The sequence below is a fragment of the Triticum urartu genome, chromosome 3 (assembly GCF_003073215.2).
Source record: "Triticum urartu cultivar G1812 chromosome 3, Tu2.1, whole genome shotgun sequence".
Lineage (NCBI taxonomy): Eukaryota > Viridiplantae > Streptophyta > Magnoliopsida > Poales > Poaceae > Triticum > Triticum urartu.
The window spans coordinates 237,260,687-237,288,325 of record NC_053024.1 but is presented as its reverse complement, the minus strand read 5'-3'; the positions used below and the strand labels follow the sequence as shown (position 1 = coordinate 237,288,325).

Genomic DNA, 27,639 nt, shown 5'->3' with positions numbered 1-27,639 from the left:
GCTCAAGGAGAATACGGTGAGGACTAGTTGTCCTGAGCTGCGTGTTCAGGACTGGGTGTCCAGGACTGTGTGTCCTCGAGTTTAAATACTCCGCTGCTCCAACCAGACATACAACTGAGACAGCAGTTGGAACTGGTCTACCAAATCATTGCCTTCACCAAGCTTACTAGTTCTATTTCCTCAACTCTTTCATTTCCTCATAACTGTGTTGTGTGCTTGTTCATATCTGTGTTTGAAGACTTTGACTGAAGACTTTCTCAATTTCCTTAGTTCAATTTTTTCAGTTTGTTTGTCTTCATACTACGCTTACGCTGCCTGTACTCTGTGCCTGTCTTCATTTCATCATGATGACCATGCTTGTATTCTGTTATGTTTACTTTTGAGTACTTATTCCGGTGCTAGTAGTTCTTCGCTAAGGAATTTCCTCACCAGCAAATTCCTCAGTGAAGAATTTCATAAAAATCGCCTATTCACCCCCCTCTAGTCGATATAACGCACTTTCAATTGGTATCAGAGCAAGGTACTCCCTTGTTCTGTGTGATTTTGGTTTAACCACCTGGAGTTTTAGTTATGTCGACCGCAGGTATGATCAAGGTCTCTGCTGGGTGTCCTACCTTCGATGGCACGGACTACCCCTACTGGAAGAATAAGATGCGAATGCATCTTGAGGCAATTGATAACGATCTCTGATATGTTGTGGGAAATGGTGTTCCCTCAGTCACACCTTCTCTGAATGCTGCTGATGTGAAGAGATTCAAGCAACTCGACTCTCAAGCGAAGAATATCATATGTGGCCATCTGAGCAAAGGACAGTATGGCAGAGTGAGTGCTTTGGAGACAGCGAAGCTTATCTGGGACAGGTTGTCCAAAGTGAATGAAGGAGTCTCAACACAGCGTGACTCTCGAGTTGATGTTCTTCGCAATCTCTTCAACCGCTTCAAAAGACTCGACAATGAAAATGTTCAACAAACCTTCAATCGCCTCACTGACATCTCAAATGAGCTTCAAGCACTTGGTGCCACTGACATCACCGACCATGAGGTGGTGAAGAAATTGCCGAGATCGCTTGATTCCTCATTTGACACTCTGGCATTGATGATACAAGAACGTGCTGATTACAAGTCACTTGATCCCGCTGATCTTCTCGAGAGGCTAAATACTCATGAGTTCCAACTTGCTGAAAAAAGTGATCTCTATGGTTCGAGCTATGGCAGATCACGCGCACTGAAGGCCAAGGCGGTATCTAAGTCCGAAGACGAAGACTCTAGTAGCAGCCTTGGTGATCCTGAAGAACTAAGCTATGATCTAGCTCTGCTCGTGAAGAAGTTCCAAAAGTTCTCAAGACGTGGTCGCCTTGGAAGACCCTCAAGGAGCAATGATTCCTCATCCAGTGAATACAAGAGGAGGCTCTGTCACAAATGCAAGAAACCTAGACATTACATTCAAGATTGTCCTTAGTGGGAAAAGGAATCAAAGAAGAAGAAATACAAAGATTACGGTTCTGATGATGCGAAGACAAAGAAGAAATCCACAAAATCTTCATCATCAAAATCCTCAAAGTCTTCATATCACAAGAAGAGCAGCTCCAAGAAGGCTAGGGCATTCATTGGCAAGGAAATGGACTCTGAGGCTGAATCTGAAGAAAATGAGGAAGAGGAGTCATCTGAGGAGTCCGAATCCGGAGTGGCGAGCCTAGCTCTCGCTACTGCATTCGTCAGCAAGTCTATCTTCAACACTGAAGAAAATGACCTCACCAACAAGGCTCATGAAGGCGATGATGACTACGCTCCCACCTATTGCTTCATGGCAAAGGGTGCCAAGGTACTCAAATATACCTCATCTGAATCAAGTGAGAATGAATCTGATGAAAACCTTAAGCCCAGCTATTCTAAACTTGCAAAGATTGCTGTAAAACAACAAAGGTCTCTTGAAAAGGTTCAAAACATGCTAGACAAAAGTGATGATATGTTGGGTGAAGAAATGGATCGCACTAAAGCCTTGACTGAAAATCTTTAGAGACTTCAGACTAGGTTTGACAATCTTCAAGGTCATCATAACACTTTCTTATCCGATCATGAGAAGCTTTCTTATGAATTTCTTCAAAGAAAGCAAGATCTTGAGAAGCTAAGAGTGAGTTATGAAGATCTTCAGAAGGAGCGCGATTCATTACTTGCTCAACAAATCAACGCATCTCAGGAAGAATTTGTTCGTCCGTGTTTGAAATGCTTTGAACGCAAATCTGCTAATTCTTCACCTTAATGTTCAAATGCTGCTAATGTTTCAAATTCTTCACATGCCTCTGCTATCACTAATTCCTCATCTGAGGACATTGCTAGTATCATTGACAATGCAGGGCTGAAGGAATTGTACATGACAGGCATGTACAAAAGCCTCAAAGGGCATCAGACTCTTTGTGGTGTGCTTAAAGAGCAGATCCTCAACAGGAACCCTAGGAAAGAGGGTATTGCCTTTGAGAGGAAACTCAACGCTGATGGTAAATATTGGAAGCCTGAGCAGTACCCCAAAACTACATGGGTTGCTGCAAAGGGACCTCCAGTTGATCCATCTAACCTATCTGGATATGCATGTGAATCTCCTCATTCTGATGATGAGTCATTTGACTCCAACTACAAACTGTTCAAAAATCAGAATGGTGAAGTATTTGCTAGATATGTTGGCACTAACTGCAGGAACGGTCCCCCTATGAAGAATATCTGGGTTCCCAAAAGATGCCTTGTGTAAGTGCATCTAGTGCCCTTAGTGATTTTGGTGTATTGGAGACTTATAGGTTAAGGGACTAATGTGTTTATGAGTGTACACAGATCTATAAGTCTATGAGGAGTTTGATATTTACAGAGAAAGTCGACCCCTAAAAATGAAGTTCTTTGTCTGAAGACTTCGGTATTCTGAAGACTTTCTGAAGACTTTGAAAGTGAAGAAAATGGTGTGACCTTGAAGACTTGGTATTCATTCGAGGAATATGAAGCGTGAAGACTTTTGTTTTCGTAGTTTCATTTTCTCTTTCTTGAGTCATAGGAAACACCATACTGTTAAAGGGGGTCGAGGAAATACTAAGGAAAAATTTCCATGTGATGCTCAACTCAAAATCCTACACCTACCAATCCCTTCGAGTGAAGCCATTGGAAATCTCATACAGTTTAGTCAATTTCTTCAGTGACAGAGATGAAGTTCTTCTGGTATCTGAGGAATTTGTTCTGACTGAGGAGTTAGGAATTCGCCAGTGCGGATTTCCTACATAGTGAGGAACATGATAGCCCTGAGGATTTTGCTACTCAAAATTCTGACCGTTGCTGTGCTATGCGCCAGCTGTCCCAAAATATCTATCCACCTAACGGTCATATCATTGAAGGGCATTTATGTCTTATCATGTCGGGCTGCTCCCTAGGCTATAAATAGCCGCCCCCTACAACCACTAGCTGGTTGGCTCCTCCAAGAGAAACTGACACTTGTCATTTGAGAGCAACCCATCCTCTGAGGACTTTGAGCGAAAATCATCAAGTGAGGAAAAACCAAAAACCCAAAACCCAAACACCTACAAACCCCAAGTGATTGAGCATCACTGAAGAGATTGATCCTGCGTGGATCCGATGCTTGTTACCTTTGAAGACTGTGCTTCTTCCAGACGGTTAGGAGTCATGGTCTAGAACATCCAAGAGGAATTGTGGATCGCCGAGTGACCGAGTTTGTGAAGGTTTGGAAGTCTCCTGAACACTTACCACGAGTGATTGGACGAGGTCTGTGTGACCTTAGTTCAAGGAGAATATGGTGAGGACTGGGTGTCCTGAGCTGCGTGTTCAGGACTAGGTGTCCGGGACTGTGTGTCCTCGAGTTTAAATACTCAGCCGCTCCAACCAGACGTACAACTGAGACATCAGTTGGAACTGGTCTACCAAATCATTGTCTTCACCAAGCTTACTAGTTCTATTTCCTCAACTCTTTCATTTCCTCATAACTGTGTTGTGTGCTTGTTCATATCTGTGTTTGAAGACTTTGACTAGAGACTTTCTCAATTTCCTCAGTTCAATTTATTCAGTCTGTTTGTCTTCATCCTGTGTTATCCTGTGATTATGCTTCCTGTACCCTATGCCTGTCTTCATTTCATCATGATGACTATGCTTGTATCCTGTTATGTTTACTTTTGAGTACTTATTCTGCTGCTAGTAGTTCTTTGCTAAGGAATTTCCTCACCGGCAAATTCCTCAGTGAAGAATTTCATAAAAATCGCCTATTCACCCCCCTCTAGTAGATATAATGCACTTTCAATTGGTATCAGAGCAAGGTACTCCCTTGTTCTGTGTGATTTTGGTAAAACCGCCTGGAGTTTTAGTTATGTCAACCGCAGGTATGATCAAGGTCTCTGCTGGGTTTCCTACCTTCGATGGGACGGACTACCCCTACTGGAAGAATAAGATGCGAATGCATCTTGAAGCAATTGATAACGATCTCTGGTATGTTGTGGAAAATGGTGTTCCCTCAGTCACACCTTCTCTGAATGCTGCTGATGTGAAGAGATTCAAGCAACTCGACTCTCAAGCGAAGAATATCATATGTGGCCTTCTTAGAAAAGGACAGTATGGCAGAGTGAGTGCTTTGGAGACAGCGAAGCTTATCTGGGACAGCTTGTCCAAAGTGAATGAAGGAGTCTCAACTCAGCGTGACTCTCGAGTTGATGTTCTTCGCAATCTCTTCAAGCGCTTAAAAAGACTCGACAATGAAAATGTTCAACAAACCTTCGATCGGCTCACTGACATCTCAAATGAGCTTCAAGCACTTGGTGCCACTGACATCACCGACCATGAGGTGGTGAAGAAATTGCTGAGATCGCTTGATTCCTCATTTGACACTCTGGCATTGATGATACAAGAACGTGCTAATTACAAGTCACTTGGTCCCACTGATATTCTCGAAAGGCTAAACACTCATGAGTTCCAACTTGCTGAAAAGAGAGATCTCTATGGTTCAAGCTATGGCAGAACACGTGCACTGAAGGCCAAGGCAGTATCTGAGTCCGAAGATGAAGACTCTGGTAGCAGCCTTGGTGATCCTGAAGAACTAAGCCATGATCTGGCTCTGCTTGTGAAGAAGTTCCAAAAGTTCTCAAGACGTGGTCGCCTTGGAAGACCCTCAAGGAGCAGTGATTCCTCATCCAGTGACTACAAGAGGAGGCTTTGCCACAAATGCAAGAAGCCTGGACATTACATTCAAGATTGTCCTCAATGGGAAAAGGAATCAAAGAAGAAGAAATACAAGGATTACAGTTCTGATGATGCAAAGAAAAATAAGAAATCCACAAAATCCTCATCATCAAAATCCTCAAGGCCTTCATATCACAAGAAGAGCAGCTCCAAGAAGGCTAGGGCATTCATTGGCAAGGAAATGGACTCTGAGGCTGAATCTGAAGAAAATGAGGAAGAGGAGTCATCTAAGGAGTCCGAATCCGGAGTGGCGAGCCTAGCTCTCGCTACTGCATTCGTCGGCAAGTCTATCTTCAACACTGAAGAAAATAACCTCACCAACAAAGCTGATGAAGGGGTTGATGACTACGCTCCCACCTATTGCTTCATGGCAAAGGGTGCCAAGGTACTCAACTATACCTCATCTGAATCAAGTGAGAATGAATCTGATGAAAATCTTAAGCCCAGCTATTCTAAACTTGCTAAGATTGCTGTAAAACAACAAAGGGCTTTAGAAAAGGTTCGAAACATGCTAGACAAAAGTGATGATATGTTGGGTGAAGAAATGGATCGCACTAAAGCCTTGACTGAAAATCTTCAGAGATTTCAGACTAGGTTTGACAATCTTCAAAGTCATCATAACACTCTCGTATCCGATCATGAGAAGCGTTCTTATGAATTTCTTCAAAGAAAACAAGATCTTGAAAAGCTAAGAGTGAGTTATGAAGATCTTCAGAAGGAGCGCGATTCATTACTTGCTCAACATATCAGCGCTTCTCAGGAAGAATTTGTTCCTCCATGTTTGAAATGCATTGAACATGAATCTGCTAATTCTTCACCTGAATGTTCAAATGCTGCTAATGTTTCAAATTCTTCACATACCTCTGCTATTACTAATTCCTCATCTGAGGACATTGCTAGTATCACGGATGATGCAGGGTTGAAGGAATTGTACACGACATGCATGTACAAAAGCCTCAAAGGGCATCAGGCTCTTTGTGATGTGCTTAAAAAGCAGATCCTCAACAGGAACCCTAGGAAAGAGGGTATCTCCTTTGAGAGGAAACTCAATGCTGATGGTACATATTGCAAGCCTGAGCAGTACCCCAAAACTACATGGGTTGCTGCAAAGGGACCTCCAGTTGATGCATCTAACTTATCTGGATTTGCATGTGAATCTCCTCATTCTAATAATGAGTCAATTGACTCCAACTATAAACTGTTCAAAAATCAGAATGGTGAAGTATTTGCTAGATATGTTGGCACTAACTGCAGGAACGGCTTCCCTATGAAGAAAATCTGGGTTCCCAAAAGATGCCTTTAAAATCTTCAGGTGAATGTCATCATGACGCCACCTGTGAAGAATAGGGACCCCAGATCAAATTATTCATATGGACCAAATTCTTCATATGAATTCAAGTCCTCATACGAACCAAATTCCTCATATGGATCAAAGTCCTCATATGAACATCATCATGCTAACCTGTCTGTTTTGTAGGGAAGATCTAAGGATTATGGATATGTGCATTATTCTTCAAATCATTATGTCCATAATTCCTCAAAGAATTTCTCTGCATACTCTTATGCTTACTCTAACCCCTCTTATGTGAAACGGAATGGACTGACTTCTATGCCATCCTTCTCGTATGGAGCTCGTAGAATGATGAACTCTTTGCCACCCCTTCAGATGTGGGTGGTGAAGAAAAAGAACTAATCTCTTCTGCAGGGCCTGGTCTCCAGACGTACGTAATCGTCTGAAGAATTTGCTGGAGACCTGAGTATGCCTGATAGGACGCAGGGTAATCATGAAGAAATGAACTTTCATTTCTCATGTCCTTATATTGCTTTATCAATTCTTTTACTTGATGAAATTGATCTGATGAATTGATGTCATATTCTTCACTGATGAAGTATATGAGTTTGTAAGCTGCACTAATTCGTCTGCAGGATGATCAACCCAAAGCCACTGAGTGGGTCCTCGATAGTGGATGTACAAACCACATGACTGGTGACAAGAATCTATTGATGGATGCTCCATTATCTCCATCGCATCTGAAGCATATCATCTTTGCTGACAAAGGCAAAAGTCAGGTACTGGGTCTAGGTAAGGTTGCGATTACAAAGGATCGACACATGGACAAAGTCATGCTTGTTAAGTCCTTAGGATACAACCTTATGTCTGTCTCAATGCTTTGTGATCTTGATATGGTTGTTGTCTTTGGCAAGTACCGTTGTGTTGTGGTTATGGAAGCTGACAATTCCAAAGTCTTCGAAGGCTTTAGGAGAGGAGACCTGTATATTCTTGATTTCTCTACAGGACTACAACCAGCCGTGTGCTTACTTGCAAAAGCTTCATAAGGCTGGCTCTGGCATCGACGACTTGGTCATGGAGGCATGAGGAATTTGCACACGCTTGCGAAGAAGAAGCATGTCATTGGCATCGAGAATGTCAAATTCCTCAAGGATCACCTATGCGGAGCCTGTGAAGTTGGGAAGATGACCAAGGCCAAGCATCCATCGAAGACTATCATGACCACCACTCGCCCATTTGAATTGCTTCATTATTCTGCTATTTCAAATGAAGCATCTCAATATGGCTTTGTTATTGTTGATGATTATTCTCGCTACACACGGCTACACCTTGTTACTTACAAACATGAAGTGCAGGAAGTCTTCAAATGATTTTCCTCGAGGGCTTCAACCAACTTTGGTGTGAAGATCAAGCACATCAGAAGTGACAATGCCATTGAGTTCAAGAATTCTGGTCTCGATGACTATCTTGATGAACTTGGTATTACTCATGAGTTATCTGCTCCTTATACTCCTCAGCAGAACGGCGTCGTGGAGCGCAAGAACAGGACTCTTGCTGAGATGGTTTGCACTATGCTTGATGAATACAAAACGTCTCGTCGTTTCTGGACTGAGGCAATTGATACTGCGTGCCACATCATCAACAGAGTATATCTTCACAAATTCTTCAACAAGGCTGCCTATGAACTCCTCACTGATAAGAAACCCAATGTAAGTTATTTCAAAGTCTTCGGTGCTAAATGTTGGATTAGAGATCCTCATCACAACTCAAAATTTGCACCGAAAGCACATGAAGGTTTTATGCTTGGTTACGGAAAGGACTCGCACACCTACAGAGTCTTCAACAACGTTCTTCACAAAGTTGTTGAAACTGTAGCTGTGCGGTTCGATGAAACTAATGGCTCGCAAAGAGAGCACCTACCTACTGTGATAGATGAACCAACACCTGAGGAAACTATCAAGTTCAAGGCTACTGAGGATGTCATTCCTACTGAAGAATCTGCTGAAGAATTCATTCCAGAACATGAAGAACGTCGAGCTAATGAACCTGAAGAAAATACTGAAGAAAATGGTGCTGAAGAAAACGATGATCAAATTCTTCAACAACAACCAGCTCATCCTCGCATTGCAAAATAAGTGCAAGTTGAAAAGATCATCAATGACATCAAAGCGCCAGGTCCTCTCACACGCTCAAAAGCTTCACATTTGTCTAACTTTTGTGGGCACTATGCTTTTGTCTCTATTACAGAGCCCACTAAGGTAGATGAAGCATTTCTGGAGCCTGAGTGGATTCAGGCCATGCAAGAAGAATTACATCAGTTTGACCTCAACAATGTATGGGAACTGGTCAAACGTCCAGATCCTCGCAAGCATAATATCATCGGCACAAAGTGGATCTACCGCAACAAGCAAGATGAAAATGGCCTTGTGGTGAGGAATAAGGCACGGCTTGTAGCTCAAGGCTACACACAGGTTGAAGGAATTGATTTCGATGAAACTTTTGCACCTGTTGCTAGACTTGAGGCTATTCGCATATTACTTGCTTATGCTAACCATCATGATATCACTTTATATCAAATGGATGTGAAAAGTGCATTCCTTAATGGTAAGCTTGAGGAAGAAGTATATGTTGCTCAACCCCCAGGTTTAGAAGATCCAAAGAATCCTGACAAAGTCTTCAGACTCAACAAGGCCCTCTATGGCCTCAAGCAGGCCCTGTTGGAAATATGCCCTAGAGGCAATAATAAATTAGTTATTATTATATTTCCTTGTTCATGATAATCGTTTATTATCCATGCTATAATTGTATTGATAGGAAACTCAGATACATGTGTGGATACATAGACAACACCATGTCCCTAGTAAGCCTCTAGTTGACTAGCTCGTTGATCAATAGATGGTTACGGTTTCCTAACCATGGACATTGGATGTCGTTGATAACGGGATCACATCATTAGGAGAATGATGTGATGGACAAGACCCAATCCTAAGCCTAGCACTAGATCGTGTAGTTCGTATGCTAAAGCTTTTCTAATGTCAAGTATCATTTCCTTAGACCATGAGATTGTGCAACTCCCAGATACCGTAGGAGTGCTTTGGGTGTGCCAAACGTCACAACATAACTGGGTGGCTATAAAGGTACACTACAGGTATCTCTGAAAGTGTCTGTTGGGTTGGCACGAATCGAGACTGGGATTTGTCACTCCGTGTGACGGAGAGGTATCTCTGGGCCCACTCGATAGGACATCATCATAATATGCACAAAGTGATCAAGGAGTTGATCACGGGATGATGTGTTACGGAACGAGTAAAGAGACTTGCCGGTAACGAGATTGAACAAGGTATCGGGATACCGACGATCGAATCTCGGGCAAGTATCGTACCGCTAGACAAAGGGAATTGTATACGGGATTGATTAAGTCCTTGACATCGTGGTTCATTCGATGAGATCATCGTGGAACATGTGGGAGCCAACATGGGTATCCAGATCCCGCCGTTGGTTATTGACCGGAGAGTCATCTCGGTCATGTCTGCATGTCTCCCGAACCCGTAGGGTCTACACACTTAAGGTTCGGTGACGCTAGGGTTATAGAGATATTAGTATGCGGTAACCTGAAAGTTGTTCGGAGTCCCGGATGAGATCCCGGACGTCACGAGGAGTTCCGGAATGGTCCGGAGGTAAAGAATTATATATAGGAAGTGCTATTTCGGCCATCGGGACAAGTTTCGGGGTCACCGGTATTGTACCGGGACCACCGGAAGGGTCCCGGGGGTCCACCGGGTGGGGCCACCTGCCCCGGGGGGCCACATGGGCTGTAGGGGGTGCGCCTTGGACCATACGGGCCAAGGGCACCAGCCCCAAGAGGCCCATGCGCAAAGAGAAGAGGGGAAAGGAAGAGTCCTAAAGGGGGAAGGCACCTCCGAGGTGCCTTGGGGAGGATGGACTCCTCCCCCCCCTTGGCCGCACCCTTCCTTGGAGGAAGGGGCAAGGCTGCGCCCTCCCCCTCTCCCTTGGCCCTATATATAGTGGGGGAAAGGGAGGGTAATCCAATCTAAGGCCTGGCGCCTCCCTCTCCCTCCCATGACACATCTCCCTCCTCCCGTAGCGCTTGGCGAAGCCCTGTTGGAATCCCGCTACTTCCACCACCACGCCGTCGTGCTGTTGGATCTCCATCAACCTCTCCTTCTCCCTTGATGGATTAAGAAGGAGGAGACGTTTCTGCTCCGTACGTGTGTTGAACGCGGAGGTGCCGTCCGTTAGGCGCTAGGATCATCGGTGATTTGGATCACGACGAGTACGACTCCATCAACCCCGTTCTCTTGAACGCTTCCGCGCGTGATCTACAAGGGTATGTAGATCCACTCCTCCCTCGTTGCTAGATGACTCCATAGATAGATCTTGGTGACACGTAGGAAAATTTTGAATTTATGCTACGTTCCCCAATAGTGGTATCAGAGCTAGGTCTATGCGTAGTTTCTATGCACGAGTAGAACACAAAGTAGTTGTGGGCGTTGATTTTGTTCAATATGCTTACCGTTACTAGTCCAATCTTGATTCGGTGGCATTGTGGGATGAAGCGGCCCGGACCGACCTTACACGTACTCTTACGTGAGACTGGTTCCACCGACTGACATGCACTAGTTGCATAAGGTCGCTGGCGGGTGTCTGTCTCTCCCACTTTAGTCGGATCGGATTCGATGAAAAGGGTCCTTATGAAGGGTAAATAGAAATTGGCATATCACGTTGTGGTTTTGCGTAGGTAAGAAACGTTCTTGCTAGAAACCCATAGCAGCCACGTAAAACATGCAAACAACAATTAGAGGACGTCTAACTTGTTTTTGCAGGGTGTGCTATGTGATGTGATATGGCCAAAAGGATGTGATGAATGATATATGTGATGTATGAGATTGATCATGTTCTTGTAATAGGAATCACGACTTGCATGTCGATGAGTATGACAAACGGCAGGAGCCATAGGAGTTGTCTTAATTTATTTATGACCTGCGTGTCAACATAAACGTCATGTAATTACATTACTTTATTGCTAACTGTTAGCTGTAGTAGTAGAAGTAATAGATGACGTGACAACTTCATGGAGACACGATGATGGAGATCATGATGATGGAGATCATGGTGTCATGCCGGTGACAAGATGATCATGGAGCCCCAAGATGGAGATCGAAGGAGCTATATGATATTGGCCATATCATGTCACTATTATTTGATTGCATGTGATGTTTATCATGTTTATACATCTTATTTGTTTAGAACGATGGTAGCAAATAAGATGACCCCTCATTACAATTTCAAGAATGTGTTCTCCCCTAACTGTGCACCGTCGCTAAAGTTCGTCGTTTCGAAGCACCACGTGATGATCGGGTGTGATAGATCCTTACGTTCACGTACAACGGGTGTAAGACAGTTTTACACATGCAAAACACTTAGGGTTAACTTGACGAGCCTAGCATGTACAGACATGGCCTCGGAACACAAGAGACCGAAAGGTCGAGCATGAGTCGTATGGTAGATACGATCAACATGAAGATGTTCACCGATGATGACTAGTCCGTCTCACGTGATGATCGGACACGGCCTAGTTGACTCGGATCATGTAATCACTTAGATGACTAGAGGGATGTCTATCTGAGTGGGAGTTCATAAGATGAACTTAATTATCCTGAACATAGTCAAAAGGTCTTCGCAAATTATGTCGTAGCTCGCGCTTCAGTTCTACTGTTTAGATATGTTCCTAGAGAAAATTTAGTTGAAAGTTGATAGTAGCAATTATGCGGACTAGGTCCGTAAACTGAGGATTGTCCTCATTGCGTCATAGAAGGCTTATGTCCTTAATGCACCGCTCAGTGTGCTGAACCTCGAACGTTGTCTGTGGATGTTGCGAACATCTGACATACACATTTTGATAACTACATGATAGTTCAGTGCGTAATGCTAAATGGTTTAGAATTGAGGCGCCAAAGATGTTTTTTGAAATGTCGCGGAACATATGAGATGTTTCGAGAGCTGAAATTGAGATTTTAGGCTCGTGCCCACGTCAAGAGGTATAAGACCTCCGACGATTTTCTTAGCCTGCAAACTAAGGGAGAAAAGCTCAATTGTTGAGCTTGTGCTCAGATTGTCTGAGTACAACAATCATTTGAATCGAGTGGGAGTTGATCTCCCAGATAAGATAGTGATGTTTCTCCGAAGTCATTACCACCAAGCTGCTAGAGCTTCGTGATGAACTATAATATATCAGGGACATATATGATGATCCTTGAGATATTCGCGATGTTTGACACCACAAAAGTAGAAATCAAGAAGGCGCATCAATCATTGATGGTTGGTGAAACCACTAGTTTCAAGAAGGGCAAGGGAACAAAGGGATACTTCATGAAACGGCAATTCAGCTGCTACTGTAGTGAAGAAACCCAAGGTTGAACCCAAACCCGAGACTAAGTGCTTCTGTAATAAGGGGAACAGCCACTGGAGCAGAATTACCCTAGATACTTGGTAGATGAGAAGGCTGGCAAGGTCGATAGAAGTATATTGGATATACATTGTGTTGATGTGTACTTTACTAGTACTCCTAGTAGCACCAGGGTATTAGATACCGGTTCGGTTGCTAAGTGTTAGTAACTCGAAACAAAAGGCTACGGAATAAACAGAGACTAGCTAAAGGTGAGCTGACGATAAGTGTTGAAAGTGTTTCCAATGTTGATATGATCAAGCATCGCACGCTCCCTCTACCATCGAGATTGGTGTTTGCGTTGAGCATAGACATGATTGGATTATGTCTATCGCAATACGGTTATTCATTTAAGGAGAATAATGGTTACTCTGTTTATTTGAATAATACCTTCAATGGTCTTGCACCTAAAATGAATGGTTTATTGAATCTCGATCGTAGTGATACGCATGTTCATGCCAAAAGATATAAGATAGTAATGATAGTACCACCTACTTGTGGCACTGCCACATAAGTCATATCGGTATAAAACGCATGAAGAAGCTCCATGTTGATGGATCTTTGGACTCACTCATTTTTGAAAAGTTTGAGACATGTGAACCATGTTTGTTGGTAGATATGCATGAAGAAACTCTATATAGATGGATCGTTTGGACTCACTTGATTTTGAATCACTTGAGACATGCAAATCATACCACATGGGCAAGATGACTGAAGGCCTCGTTTTCAGTAAAATGGAAATAGAAAGCAACTTGTTGGAAGTAATACATTTTGATGTGTGCAGTCCAATGAGTGCTGAGGCGTGTAGTGGATATCGTTATGTTCTTACTTCACAGATGATTTGAGTAGATGTTGAGTATATTTACTTGATGAATCACGAGTCTGAATTATTGAAAGGTTCAAGTAATTTCAGGGTGAAGTTGAAAGATCGTCGTGACAAGAGGATAAAATATCTATGATATGATCATAGAGATGAATATATGAATTACGAGTTTGGCACAGAATTAAGACATTGTGGAAATTGTTTCACAACTAATACAGCCTGGAACACCATAGTGTGATGGTGTGTCCGAACATCATAACTGCACCCTATTGGATATGATGCATACCATGATGTCTCTTATCAAATTACCATGATAGTTTATGGTTAGGCATTAGAGACAACCACATTCACTTTAAATAGGGCACCATGTAATTCCGATGAGATGACACCATATGAACTATGGTTTAGAGAAACCTAAGCTGTCATTTCTTAAAAGTTTGGGGCTGCGACGCTTATGTGAAAAGGTTTCAGGCTGATAAGCTCAAACCCAAAGCGGATAAATGCATCTTCATAGGACACCCAAAACAGTTGGGTATACCTCTTGTCTCAGATTCGAAAGCAATAAGGGATTGTTTCTAGAATCGGGTCCTTTCTCGAGGAAAAGTTTCTCTTGAAAGAATTGAGTGGGAGGATGGTGGAGACTTGATGAGGTTATTAAACCGTCTCTTCAACTAGTGTGTGGCAGGGCACAGGAAGTTGTTCCTGTGGCACCTACACCAATTGAAGTGAAAGCTTGTGATAGTGATCATGAAACTTCATATCAAGTCACTACCAAACCTCGTAGGATGACAAGGATGCGTACTACTTCAGAGTGGTACGTAATCCTGTCTTGGAAGTCATGTTGCTAGACAACAATGAACCTACGAGCTATGGAGAAGCGATGGTGGGCCTGGATTCCAAAATGGCTCAAGGCCATATAATCCGAGAGATGATCCATATATGAAAACAAAGTGTAGACTTTGGCAGAACAGCTCGATGGTCGTAAGGGTGTTGAGTGCAGATGGATTTTAAAAGGAAGACGGACAATGATGGTAAGTATTACCATTAAGAAAGCTCGACTTGTCGTTAAGATGTTTTCCGACAAGTTCAAGGAGTTGACTACGATGAGACTTTCTCACTCGTAGCGATGCTAAGAGTCTATTGGAATTATATTAGCGATTACTACATTATTTATGAAATCTTGCAGATAGGATGTCAAAACATTGTTTCCTCGATGATTTTCTTGAGGAAAGGTTGTATGTGATACAACCGGAAGGTTTTGTCAATCCTGAGAGATGCTAATAAGTATGCAAAGCTCCAACAATCCTTCTAAGGACTGGAGTAGGCATCTCGGAGTTGGAATGTATGCTTTGATGAGATGATCAAAGATTTTGGGTGTATACAAAGTTTATGAGAAACTTGTATTTCCAAAGAAGTGAGTGGGAGCACTATAGAATTTCTGATGAGTATATGTTGTTGACATATTATGGATCAGAAATGACGTAGAATTTCTGGAAAGCATATAGGGTTATTTGGAAAGTGTTTTTCAATGGAAAGCCTGGATTAAGCTACTTGAACATTGAGCATCAAGATCTATAAGGATAGATAAAAACGCTTAATGGTACTTTCAAATGAGCACATACCTTGACATGATCTTGAAGGTGTTCAAGATGGATCAGTCAAAGAAGGAGTTCTTGCCTGAGTTGTAAGGTATGAAGTTAAGACTTAAAGCTCGACCACGGCAGAATAGAGAGAAAGGACGAAGGTCGTCCCCTATGCTTAAGACATAGGCTCTACAGTATGCTATGCTGTGTACCGCACCTGAAGTGTGCCTTGCCATGAGTCAGTCAAGGGGTACAAGAGTGATCCAAGAATGGATCACAGTACAGCGGGCAAAGTTATCCTTAGTAACTAGTGGACTAAGGAATTTTCTCGGTTATGGAGGTGATGAAGAGTTCGACGTAAAGAGTTACGACGATGCAAGATTAACACCTATCTGGATAGCTCTGAGTAGAGATACCGGATACATATAATGGAGCAACAATTTAGAATAACTCCAAGTAGAACAGTTATTTGAAATGGCTCCAAATAGAGCGTGGTAGCTGCATCTAGGAGATGACATAAAGATTTGTAAAGCACACACGGATCTGAAAGGTTCAGACCCGTTGACTAAAACCTCTCTCACAAGCAACATGATCAAATCCAGAACTCATTGAGTGTTAATCACATAGTGATGTGAACTAGATTATTGACTCTAGTAAACTCTTTGGATGTTGGTTACATGGCGATGTGACCTGTGAGTGTTAATCAAATGGCGATGTGAACTAGATTATTGACTCTAGTGCAAGTGGGAGACTGTTGGAAATATGCCTTAGAGGCAATAATAAATTAGTTATTATTATATTTCCTTGTTCATGATAATCATTTATTATCCATGCTATAATTGTATTGATAGGAAACTCAGATACATGTGTGGATACATAGACAACACCATGTCCCTAGTAAGCCTCTAGTTGACTAGCTCGTTGATCAATAGATGGTTACGGTTTCCTGACCATGGACATTGGATGTCATTGATAACGGGATCACATCATTAGGAGAATGATGTGATGGACAAGACCCAATCCTAAGCCTAGCACTAGATCGTGTAGTTCGTATGCTAAAGCTTTTCTAATGTCAAGTATCATTTCCTTAGACCATGAGATTGTGCAACTCCCGGATACCGTAGGAGTGCTTTGGGTGTGCCAAACGTCACAACGTAACTGGGTGGCTATAAAGGTACACTACAGGTATCTCCGAAAGTGTCTGTTGGGTTGGCACGAATCGAGACTGGGATTTGTCACTCCGTGTGATGGAGAGGTATCTCTGGGCCCACTCGGTAGGACATCATCATAATGTGCACAAAGTGATCAAGGAGTTGATCACGGGATGATGTGTTACGGAACGAGTAAAGAGACTTGCCGGTAACGAGATTGAACAAGGTATCGGGATACCGACGATCGAATCTCGGGCAAGTATCGTACCGCTAGACAAAGGGAATTGTATACGGGATTGATTAAGTCCTTGACATCATGGTTCATCCGATGAGATCATCGTGGAACATGTGGGAGCCAACATGGCTATCCAGATCCCGCTGTTGGTTATTGACCGGAGAGTCATCTCGGTCATGTCTGCATGTCTCCCGAACCCGTAGGGTCTACACACTTAAGGTTCGGTGATGCTAGGGTTATAGAGATATTAGTATGCGGTAACCTGAAAGTTGTTCGGAGTCCTGGATGAGATCCCGGACGTCACGAGGAGTTCCAGAATGGTCTGGAGGTAAAGAATTATATATAGGAAGTGCTATTTCGGCCATCGGGACAAGTTTCGGGGTCACCGGTATTGTACCGGGACCACCGGAAGGGTCCCGGGGGTCCACCGGGTGGGGCCACCTGCCCCGGTGGGCTACATGGGCTGTAGGGGGTGCGCCTTGGCCCATATGGGCCAAGGGCACCAGCCCCAGGAGGCCCATGCGCCAAGAGAAGAGGGGAAAGGAAGAGTCCTAAAGGGGGAAGGCACCTCCGAGGTGCCTTGGGGAGGATGGAGGAAGGGGCAAGGCTGCGCCCTCCCCCTCTCCCTTGGCCCTATATATAGTGGGGGAAAGGGAGGGCAATCCAATCTAAGGCCTGGCGCCTCCCTCTCCCTCCCATGACACATCTCCCTCCTCCCGCAGCGCTTGGCGAAGCCCTGTTGGAATCCCGCTACTTCCACCACCACGCCGTCGTGCTGTTGGATCTCCATCAACCTCTCCTTCCCCCTTGCTGGATCAAGAAGGAGGAGACGTCGCTTCTCCGTACGTGTGTTGAACGCGGAGGTGCCGTCCGTTCGGCGCTAGGATCATCGGTGATTTGGATCACGACGAGTACGACTCTATCAACCCCGTTCTCTTGAACGCTTCCGCGCGCGATCTACAAGGGTATGTAGATCCACTCCTCCCTCGTTGCTAGATGACTCCATAGATAGATCTTGGTGACACGTAAGAAAATTTTGAATTTATGCTACGTTCCCCAACAGGCCCCACGGGCTTGGTATGATACTTTGAAGGAATTCCTCATGACGAAAGGCTTCAAACCCGGTTCACTCGACCCTACCCTTTTCACTAAATCTTATGATGGTGAATTGTTTGTGTGCTAAATATATGTTGATGATATTATCTTTGGCTGTACTGACCAACGTTATAGTGATGAATTTGAAGAATATCAAATGTCTATGATGGGAGAGTTGAAATTCTTCTTAGGTCTTCAAATTCGTCAACAACGCAATGGCATATTCATATCTCAGGAGAAATACCTCAAGGATGTACTGAGGAAATTCGGCATGCAAGATTGCAAAGGCATCAAAATTCCTATGCCCACAAATGGCCATCTGTGCACTGATGAAAATGGTATTGACTTCGATCATAAGGTATACCGCTCCATGATAGGTTCTTTATTGTACTTATGTGCATCTAGGCTAGATATAATGCTTAGTGTTTGCACGTGCGCCCGATTTCAAGCTACACCGAAGGAATCACACCATAAGGCTGTGAAGCATATTCTTCGATATCTAGCTCACACACCAACACTTGGATTATGGTACCCCAAGGGCTCGGCTTTTGATCTCATTGGATATTCTGACTCTGACTATGCTGGTGATCGTGTGGACCGCAAGTCAACATCTGGTACATGTCATTTCCTCGGACGATCTTTGGTCTGTTGGTCCTTGAAGAAACAGAACTGCGTATCACTATCTACTGCTGAAGCTGAGTACATTGCCGCTGGTTCTTGCTGTGCCCAATTGCTATGGATGAAGCAAACTCTCAAGGACTACGGCGTCAACATGAAGAATGTGCCTCTCTCCTGTGACAATGAGAGTGCCATCAAGATTGCTCACAACCCAGTTCAGCACTCGAAGGCAAAGCACATTCAGATTTTTCATCATTTTCTTCGTGATCATGTGTTGAAGGGCGACATTTCTATTGAGCATGTGAAGACTGAAGAACAACTAGCCGATATCTTCACAAAGCCCTTGGATGAGAAGAGATTTAGCAAGTTGCGGTGTGAGCTAAATATCCTAGAATCTTCGAATGTTCTTTGAAAAGGACACTCATCCTAACACTTATGAAAAATTGATGACTTAGATGTGCAACACATGAAGAAACGTTTTTCTTCAATCAATGAAGAATAACACTCTTAGTGTGAAGAAATTAATGAAGAATTTGACTCTCAGAACCCTACGATAATTGTACGCGGTGTCTGAAATCATCATTCTCATATGATGGATCACGCCACCATCAAAAGTTGAAATTCCTCAAATTATTCATATTCTTCAACTTTGCATAGTCTTCACTGGTTCCGTCGTTTTTCTTCATTGTCTATATATATATACATATATATATATATATGAGTTTATGTCCTCTACAGCATTCACTTATTGCTATTTCTTCAAGTTGGTTTTCTGCTAAGTGAATGTGATCGAACCCTTCCCCTCTATGCTATACTCAACCCAATCTGTTCACAAATTCTTCATGTGCGTTCTATTTGAAACTCGTTCAAAATCTTCACTGTGTCCTTATCAGCTGAAGAAATTGCGAACGGAACTTTAAAACCTATCTTATCGAAATTTTCAGCTTTGCCGCTCAAACCGTTCCGCATCCCACGATACACTTATCCACTCACCCACGATCTAACACGATCTCCACCTCTCACTACGTGGGTGACACATGTCACGCGAATGAGAAGGGTCAGGGGCACGTTCGTCCAATTTCTTCGGGCGAGCAGTTTTTCACCGTGGCTATAAATACCCCTCCTTCCCTTCCTCACTTCTTTTACTCCACTCGACCTCTCTCTCCAGCTCAAGCTTCTCAAACCCTAGCGCCGCCGCTACTTCATCGCCGCCAGTGAGGAAGAGCTTCACTGCCTCGACCTCGTCGCCGACATACTCACGCCGACCGCGGAAATCTTCACTCCGCCACTGCCGTAGCTGTCTTCCTCCGCCAAGTTAGGGCGTGGAAGATCTGCACAGACAAACTTCACATCTCCTCACTCCAGTTCGTCGTGTTCTTCGTCCAGGGTAATTAAAAGTTACTTTTACTACCCTCGTTGATTCGAATGATTATCTTCAAAATCTTCAAAGGTGTTTTTCTTCATAGATTCACACACTAAACACCTCACAGGTCATCTGTTCTTGATTCGTTTCTCTAAGCCATGTTTTTCTTCAAGATTCCTCAAATGTGTGGATTTTTAATCTACACATCTCTGGAACCTAATACAAAGAACGCTTAGTGAAATTCTTCAAGACTCATCTGGTCAAATTCCTCTAACTTGTTCTTTTTACAAAACCTTCTGAGAACACATATGACCTCTCCAAATTCCTCACAACTATACTCTGTTCACAGGTACTCATGTCAGCTGCCGAATCACTAGGTTCTCATCAACTTAACTCATTTGCAGCGTTCCTCGAAGAAAAGTTGCATACTTCTTCAGAGAATTCGATTGTTCAAATTCCTCAACTGAAGAAAATGGCTGACGGTAAGAGGCCACAGAAAGGAGGAAAGAAGCCTGAGGTCATGACTGCCTTTGAAATCCCTGATGACATATACAAAGATTACTGCACTCCTGATGAGGCCAAGTTTGGAAAAGAGGACAAAAATCAGCGCAAGGTGCGCATACGGAGGATAGAAAGGAGATGGACAAGAGAATGGAGGGAGTACATGTATGTAACTCCAAAGTACATGAAGAAATTCGCACTCAATCCTCCATGCCCAAGAGCTCCATTGGCACCTGGCCAAATCGCTGATCCCACCAGCCTCAAGCGCGGTGAGGACTATCCTGATGAATGGGCCAAGCGCCAAGCCAAGTTGGCTAAGCAAGCCAGAGAAGCAGTGATGAAATTCAATGAAGACTCTGCTGTTGCTGCCTCTGCTGAGGCCTCTGCTGTCAAGCCAAAGAAGGCTATGTCAAAGAAGCCTGCGCGCAAGCCAAGTGCTTCACCAACAATGCCCTCAAGGCCAAGTTCCTCAGCAATGCCCTCACGGCCAGAATCCTCAAAGCCCTCACAGCCAATTCCTCATGCTGCTCCTGTTCCTCCAAAGTCCTCAGCTCCTCCGCCAAAGCCCTCAGCTGTTCCGACTAAATCCTCAGCACCTGTGCATCTCGCCTCGTGCCAAAGGACTACAGTCATCTCCGTTGCCTCAGGTGTCTCAGCTAGTTCCTCAGTTGCACCAAGTTCCTCAGCTGGCCCCTCACTGCTGAAGAAAAAGGCCACTGCTGGACGAGGTCCTCGCCCAAGTCCTCAAAAGAAACAAGTCGCTTTCCAAGTACCGTCTGAAGAAGACGAAGCTGATGATGATGAACTTGTAGAAATCGTCAGAGACAGGCAAGTCAGGGACGCTAGAGCCAAAGGATCAGAGGTGCCACTACTTTTGGATCCCAAGTTGATCCTCGACTACATTGATGTCTGGCACAAGGACCGCAACACTCCCTTGCCTGACTTCAAGCTGACTCCTGGCCAGTGTCACATGCTGACCCACTTCATTCAAGAAGAAAAGTGGAAATTTGAGAAGGCCAGGCAGATCAAGAAAGCGCAGTACAAGAAAGAGCGCTATCTGAAGAAAAACGTTGTCTCTATGACAACTGAAGAACTTGTCACTATTCAGACTGAGATTAAGAAACTCAGTGATGACTTTGACGCATATCGCGCTGATTGGCTTGGAGCCAAGGTTCGTTTTGTGAAACTTGCGGATAACTTCACTTCCAATGTTGCAGCCCCAACGCAACAGGAAATTCCTCAGGCTGAAGCATCTGCTCAGCCTACTGAAGAAAATGCCAGCACCGTTGATGACAATCAGGCTGCTGAAGAAAATGTGAGTTCCAGGGCTGATGACTGCATTCCAGCCACTGAAGAAATTGCCAGGGCACCCACTAGTGGTCCGCCTGAAGAAACTGAAAAACTCAGGGCAACTGCATTAGTTGTGCCTAAAGAAAATCAACCAGATTCCTCAGCTGCTCCTGCACCAACTTCAACTCCAATCCTTCCATCTGCATTGGATGTGAAGAAGATCAAGGCTGCAGAGCGTGCTGCAGTGAAGAAAAGGAAAGCATTAGCTGCTTCAGATTCTTCAGCTCCAAAGAAAATGAAGCCTATGACAAGTTCATTTGCAAATCCAATTGATGTTGTTCCCATCTCAACCAGGCCATCAAAGGACCTTGTTCCTTTTGATGAAGAATATGTGATCCCCAGCGGATCTGATGAAGAAACTCCTTCTGCTGCTTCTTCTGAACCGTTGGATGAAGAAATTGAAGTGGATGTGATCCCATCAACACCTATCATCTCCTCGCCTATGCCTCGGTTCACAGTTGAAGAGGCTGGCGTTGAAGAAATGGAAGATGAAGATGTGGACATTGGCTGCTCCACACCTGTAATCAGTGATGAATTCTAGGAAAGTCAGCATCCAAACTCACCAATGTTCACCCCTCTACAGCAAATTCCTCAGTCCCCCACACAAACTGTACATACGGGCTCTGAAGAAACTCATCCCACTGCATATGTCCATGAGGAAATTCCAGCCACTAGCGCTGAAGAAACTGCTGCTGCTAAACAACCAACGATGCAGACTGTCACTGAGGAGGCACCAGAAATTCCTCAGCCTAAAGAACCTGCGATTGAGATTCCTGAGGTCGTGATGCAACTCACTGACACTCCTTTGCCGAAGCCAAAGGACCCATTCTTACGCAAGCAAAAGTTCAAGGCTGATGATTTCTTCGGCGAGCACGTATTCTTCGAAGATTACAACCCATATAACTCTGCTCGCATTAGGAAGAGGCGTTTCTGGACTGCTAGTCAAGCCAATTTCTATTCCTCAGTGGTGTTCAACAAGGAGAACATCTTCTACCATGAGCATATTCCTCACGTGGATATGGAATCTCTGTCGTGCTTTGCACCAGTCCTCAGTGTTCTTCACGACGCTGGACTGCTAAACTTTTGCTCTGACATCTGCGATTGGAATGAAGAACTGATTCTTCAATTCTATGTTCCGTTTTTGAATTGCGTTGGGGGAAATCTACCAAAGCTAGGCAGATAGATAGACTCCTTTCCCGCTGCTAAGGGAGGGCAAGAAACTAAATCAAATGATTGTTTTTTTCACCAGCGCCCTTTTTTTGCGGGTACTAAGAGTCCTCTCACTACCAACCAGCAGACATCATCATCTGGCTGGGTCTTGCCGGTATCAACAACGAGAAAGAAGAACCAAATGGAAACATCAACTAACTATTGCTCTTGGCCCAGACAACGTCCTAGGCGTAGGGGAGATCAAAACAAGAAGTCACGCCTAGACGACGACGCCCGTCCTGGGCTGCAGTAAGTAGATCGAGAGGTTGTTCCACCCCTTGTCCCGAAGATGGGTAATATGTTCTCATACAATGTTGCTCCAACTTTTTTCTAGAGGGCCTAGCTGGTGAGCGATCCCAGTCCGCGGCAGAGAACAAGACAGCAAGCGAGCGTATCTTTGTTCGCTTCTTTTCCACCAAGCACAGAAGTTTAAGGAGAACTGTAGGTCGGTGGCTACCTAAGGAAACTCCTATTCGATCCGCCCCCCGGCTGGGAGGCATCTACCTCATCCCGATCACAAGGAGAGGTTCACCATGATGGGGGGTCAGGTACTTTAATTCTTTGCGTTCCGGAAAGAATGAAATGCATAGGGGACCATCCTTTTTTTGCGGCATGCTCTCTGATTTACGGATTCGCAGGGGGCCGAGGGCTAACCTTAGTTTACTGACAATGACAAAGGCTTGCAAAACAAAGTAGCGCCTTTGAAATGAAATCTTAATTAACTATCAGTGGTGCGAAGCAGCTTAGCCCCGGGGAGCTAAAGGTTATACCTTTGTAAGCGAACTATGGTTCTTCTATGTTGGGTATTCCTCCTTTACTCTCTTAATTAACGTCGAGCTAAGTGACTTTGTGTAGCGTAGTAGAATGAAGGCTACGTACGCACCGACACTCTCTTATCCCTAAGCCTCTTCGCTAACTCGCTCGCCTACAAAAATGAGTAGGCGAGGCTAGGCAAACTCAGCCGCTGACTTTGACTGTACTGTAGTAGACTTTCTAGCCTTTTATTTTAGAACCCTTTCTCATGTTCTTTCATCCATCAAGTAGGCGAACCGTCAGGTCCTTAGTAGCGTTGACAAAGAAGAAGAGCTGGTGAAAAAAAAGAATGCTAGAATTTCCAATAGTGAGACCAGTTTGACAAGCTACCTTTCCTCTTGATATGAGGTGCGAAGAGAAACATCTCTTTTTTATGACTTCCACTTCTCGATCCCGGCCCGAAAAAGTGACCGACCCCTTGATGAATGAAAGAAAGGGTTTATGAGCCCTAGCCCTGTAAGCCCACACCTGTGTAGAGTAGATCGTTCAACACCTGCGGCACAAACCCATTTTGGACCAATTGGTCCGTATATCATAGGCGACCGAACGGCCGCCCCCCGTCTTACTAGACCAACCTGCTATAATTATTCCATAAACACCTAGCGAAGATATGGCAAACAAATAAAGTAGCCCTATGTTCGGATCTGACAATACCATACCATAATCAAAAGGTACAACGGCCCAAGCGACCAGACTTAACATAAATGTAGCCACTGGAGCCATTCTAAAAAGGGAGAAATTAGCACTACTTGGTGAAATAGGTTCTTTTAGAATCAATTTCAGACCATCTGCTAGAGGTTGTAACAATCCGAATGATCCCACTATATCAGGACCCTTTCGATGTTTCACAAAAGCCATTACTTTACGTTCAGCTATCACTAAAAAGGCTACTCCTAGTAGAAGTGGTAGAATTAAACAAAGTATTTCCGCCTGACCTAGTCGACCCGATCAAACTATTTCACTTAGGATCTGGCCTGGTTGACCCAATCATGATATTGAAGGATGTGACCTTTCATCGAAAAACTCCGGATCCCGAGAAGTTTTGAAGATGGTGCTCCTGTTACGTTACTTCAAATGGAATCCTCACTTGACTAAGCATAAGCGAAAACGTGGCTGAGAGTAAGCAATCCACTTTCCTAGTGGTTGAGTCATGATCAGAAATATTGCGAAAGAAAGTGAAATGTCCTATCGTTGTCCCAATTTGGGTAATCCACGATGTCTCCATTTTATGTATCCATCTTGACTCGTTTTCGGTGTATCGATAGTTCGTTGTATTACACTTTGAACTAACCTAGAGGCCGTTCTTAGGCAAAAATCGATATCAGTGAAGTAATCCCGGAACTCTAGAAATCGTGAAGAATTTATTCCATTTTGTTAAATATCGCGAATATAGTGGAAAAAACTCTAGAACATTCCTGTGAATGGAATTGTTCATTGGGTTTGACTTGTTGTTCGACAAAATAGAAAGCTGTCTCTCGTATGTTATTGAAAGGTGATTCATTCATAATATTTCTTATGTGCGGTTTCAAGATGCTAAAAAAGTAGATTTGCTAATCGGCTTTTGAGCTCCATTATGTGGACTTCATCAATTTGTGAATTATGGACTTGGCGGTAGTGGTCAATACTAACTGCATCGTCTGAATGCTCCCTGACCAAGTTTGCGTACTCGTCAGGGTTGAGTTGAGGGGGCAGCCCATGCGCTAATTGGGCTTCGAGGTGGCTATACGCGAAAAAAGCTCGCTTTCTACTGAGGCCTGTTCTGTCGTAAACTGTTCCAGAATGTTATTTGTTTCATAGGAAGATTCCAAAAGCACATTGATGCCGAAAGAATCTTCGGAACCGGTGGAGAGGCTATTCTGATTGAAGGCTAGACAAATAACATGACTGAGGTATGTAAATAAAACATGTGAAATAGCTATATAATATGATCTAAATATAGAAGAATACCAAAGATAATGGATTGCAAAATAAGCTTTTTAGCTTTCTTTTTCTTTTGTGCGCGCTTTTCGCATGCCTTCTCGACCGCGGATAGGCTACAGGGCTTTGCACTTCGGCCCCATTGTGTGAATACCACATCAAGGTGACAGGATTCGAACCTATGGCCCTCTGTACCCAAAACAGATGCGTTGACCAGACTGCGCTACACCTCGTCTCCCCCTCAGAACATATGGATCTACCCGATCCATAAAGAAAAGAACCACCGCTTTTAGGAAATTGTGACAATTCTCTTTCACTTGCATTTTCTTTCGTGAAGGCTCGCTCTCGTTCTTCTTACATCTTGACCTTTTTTCTTGAGAATTGTATCTGTGGCTACTGCTGTTTTTCTAGTCTGTCTGTCCCCAATAATGAACTCTGGCTGACCGCGCCCTATAGGGATCATCGAATCGATAGCAATAAGCCCTGTTTGAAGAGATTCGTATACGGAACGCCTAGAAATTCTACTTGGAGCAGGAGATTCAATTAAGCGAGATTCGGAAGCTACAATTTTGCCTCTCCCATCAATAGGTTTAGCCAGAGCATTTATAACATGACCCAAGTTATATACGCTCACGAGTATCTGAGCAATTCTTCCTGTTGCTTTTACAAAACTTCCCTCTTGATGCTAAACCATAGCTCTAACTGAGTCAAATTCCACAATTTCTAAGAACGATATGCTTTTTTTCATTTTCCACTGTGAAAGCTTCTCTCGATCCCTCCCTTGTCCTTTCTTTCCTGGGCACAGGCTTACCTGGTTGACCGTCCACATTCATTCATTGTTCGTTTTGTTGTGGAATCGAACCACAGAGCTAGCGCAATTGGGATTTAGAGTCCCATGCGTGAAATTAAAGAGGATTTTTAGTCCTTTGCTCTACCAGCCAGAACCTAGAAGGACACTTCACACCCGATTTGACACAGCTAGACTGGAAACACTGCTTGTCAAGAGCACAGACCCCAGTATAGAATACTTTTTTGAGTATGTTGGTAAGGTCCGGTCATCCGCTTCTGTGCTTACACTTCTGCGTAACTAGGGGTGCAAGTCTAGTACAGCGTACTTTCATAATTGGATCAAAAGCGTCGATACATGAAAAATCTCTATATACGATATTTATGACACCGAATGTTGTTCTTTCAACATGATTCCTCAACAATTTTTTCATTGTAACTGACTCTCCGTTCTCTCCGTTCCAATTTGGTTTTCTACTAATAATTACCATGATGAATTTCTCTTACTGCTTGGTTCCGCACTGGATTTTGGAAACTTTTGTTTAGAAAGTGGTGTCACGACCGTGGGGATCAAATGGATGGTTCAGGAAAGTCTAGTGAAGCGGCACGGTCTAATCATATAGATGACCATAGTGGTATGGTTCCATAGAAAACTACTGGAGGCCATTACCGCCACCGAAATGGTTTCCATGCTCCGTTGGATGATTTGACGATATCGCAGTATCAAGCTAGAACGGTTTCAATTTGTAGGACGGGAAAGAAACCTCAATGTTTGGTGCACACTAACCGATGAAGCTCAACCCTCTCTCGAACTGAGCTATTTCTGCTTTTTCGAACAAAAAGTTCGAGTAGTTCAGTGAAAAAACGGTCAAGCTTTCTTCCATCCTTCCAAGCTCCTCGAGCTTGCACCCGCTCTACGCCTTTTTCATTGTTCGTTCTGAGGTGGATTCGAACCACTCTCTCCGTTTGGATTTCGAGTCCAAAAGGCCCGGCGAAAGAGGATTTTCAGTCCTATGCCCGCTGCCAGCTAGAATGGGATTTTTCCACTTCACACCCACACAATTGGGATTTCATGAAATAGCTACGTTTTTTTCTTGTTTGATTCGGATACTGTCAATCTACTGTCCATCTTTCTCTTTAGTTTTCTCCTTTCTTTCTCCTCAACCTATCTCCATTGGATGCACTTACGAAAGAATATTATCTAATCTCCCCATCGTGGTTA

At 43.8% G+C, this 27,639-nt stretch overlaps 2 protein-coding genes, 1 non-coding gene and 1 pseudogene across 3 annotated transcripts; 2 read left to right on the top strand and 2 right to left on the bottom strand.

The window, feature by feature from the left end:
- Positions 1 to 1,095: 1,095 nt before the first annotated feature.
- Positions 1,096 to 2,259, top strand: LOC125546800 (annotated as a pseudogene).
- A 2,616-nt stretch (positions 2,260 to 4,875) lies between these two features.
- On the top strand, positions 4,876 to 23,554 carry LOC125546798 (nuclear localization sequence-binding protein-like). The gene is made up of 2 exons (XM_048710926.1): positions 4,876 to 5,688; positions 23,540 to 23,554. Exons 1-2 carry the CDS (start codon positions 4,876 to 4,878, stop codon positions 23,552 to 23,554), a joined length of 828 nt encoding a protein of 275 aa, XP_048566883.1.
- A 547-nt stretch (positions 23,555 to 24,101) lies between these two features.
- On the bottom strand, positions 24,102 to 24,587 carry LOC125548297 (NADH-ubiquinone oxidoreductase chain 1-like). Its single transcript, XM_048711946.1, has one exon. It carries the CDS (start codon positions 24,570 to 24,572, stop codon positions 24,201 to 24,203), a length of 372 nt encoding a protein of 123 aa, XP_048567903.1. The 5' UTR covers positions 24,573 to 24,587; the 3' UTR covers positions 24,102 to 24,200.
- Positions 24,588 to 25,789: 1,202 nt separating this feature from the next.
- Positions 25,790 to 25,864, bottom strand: TRNAP-UGG. Its single transcript has one exon. It is a non-coding gene; the product is annotated as a tRNA-Pro (tRNA).
- Positions 25,865 to 27,639: the final 1,775 nt, after the last annotated feature.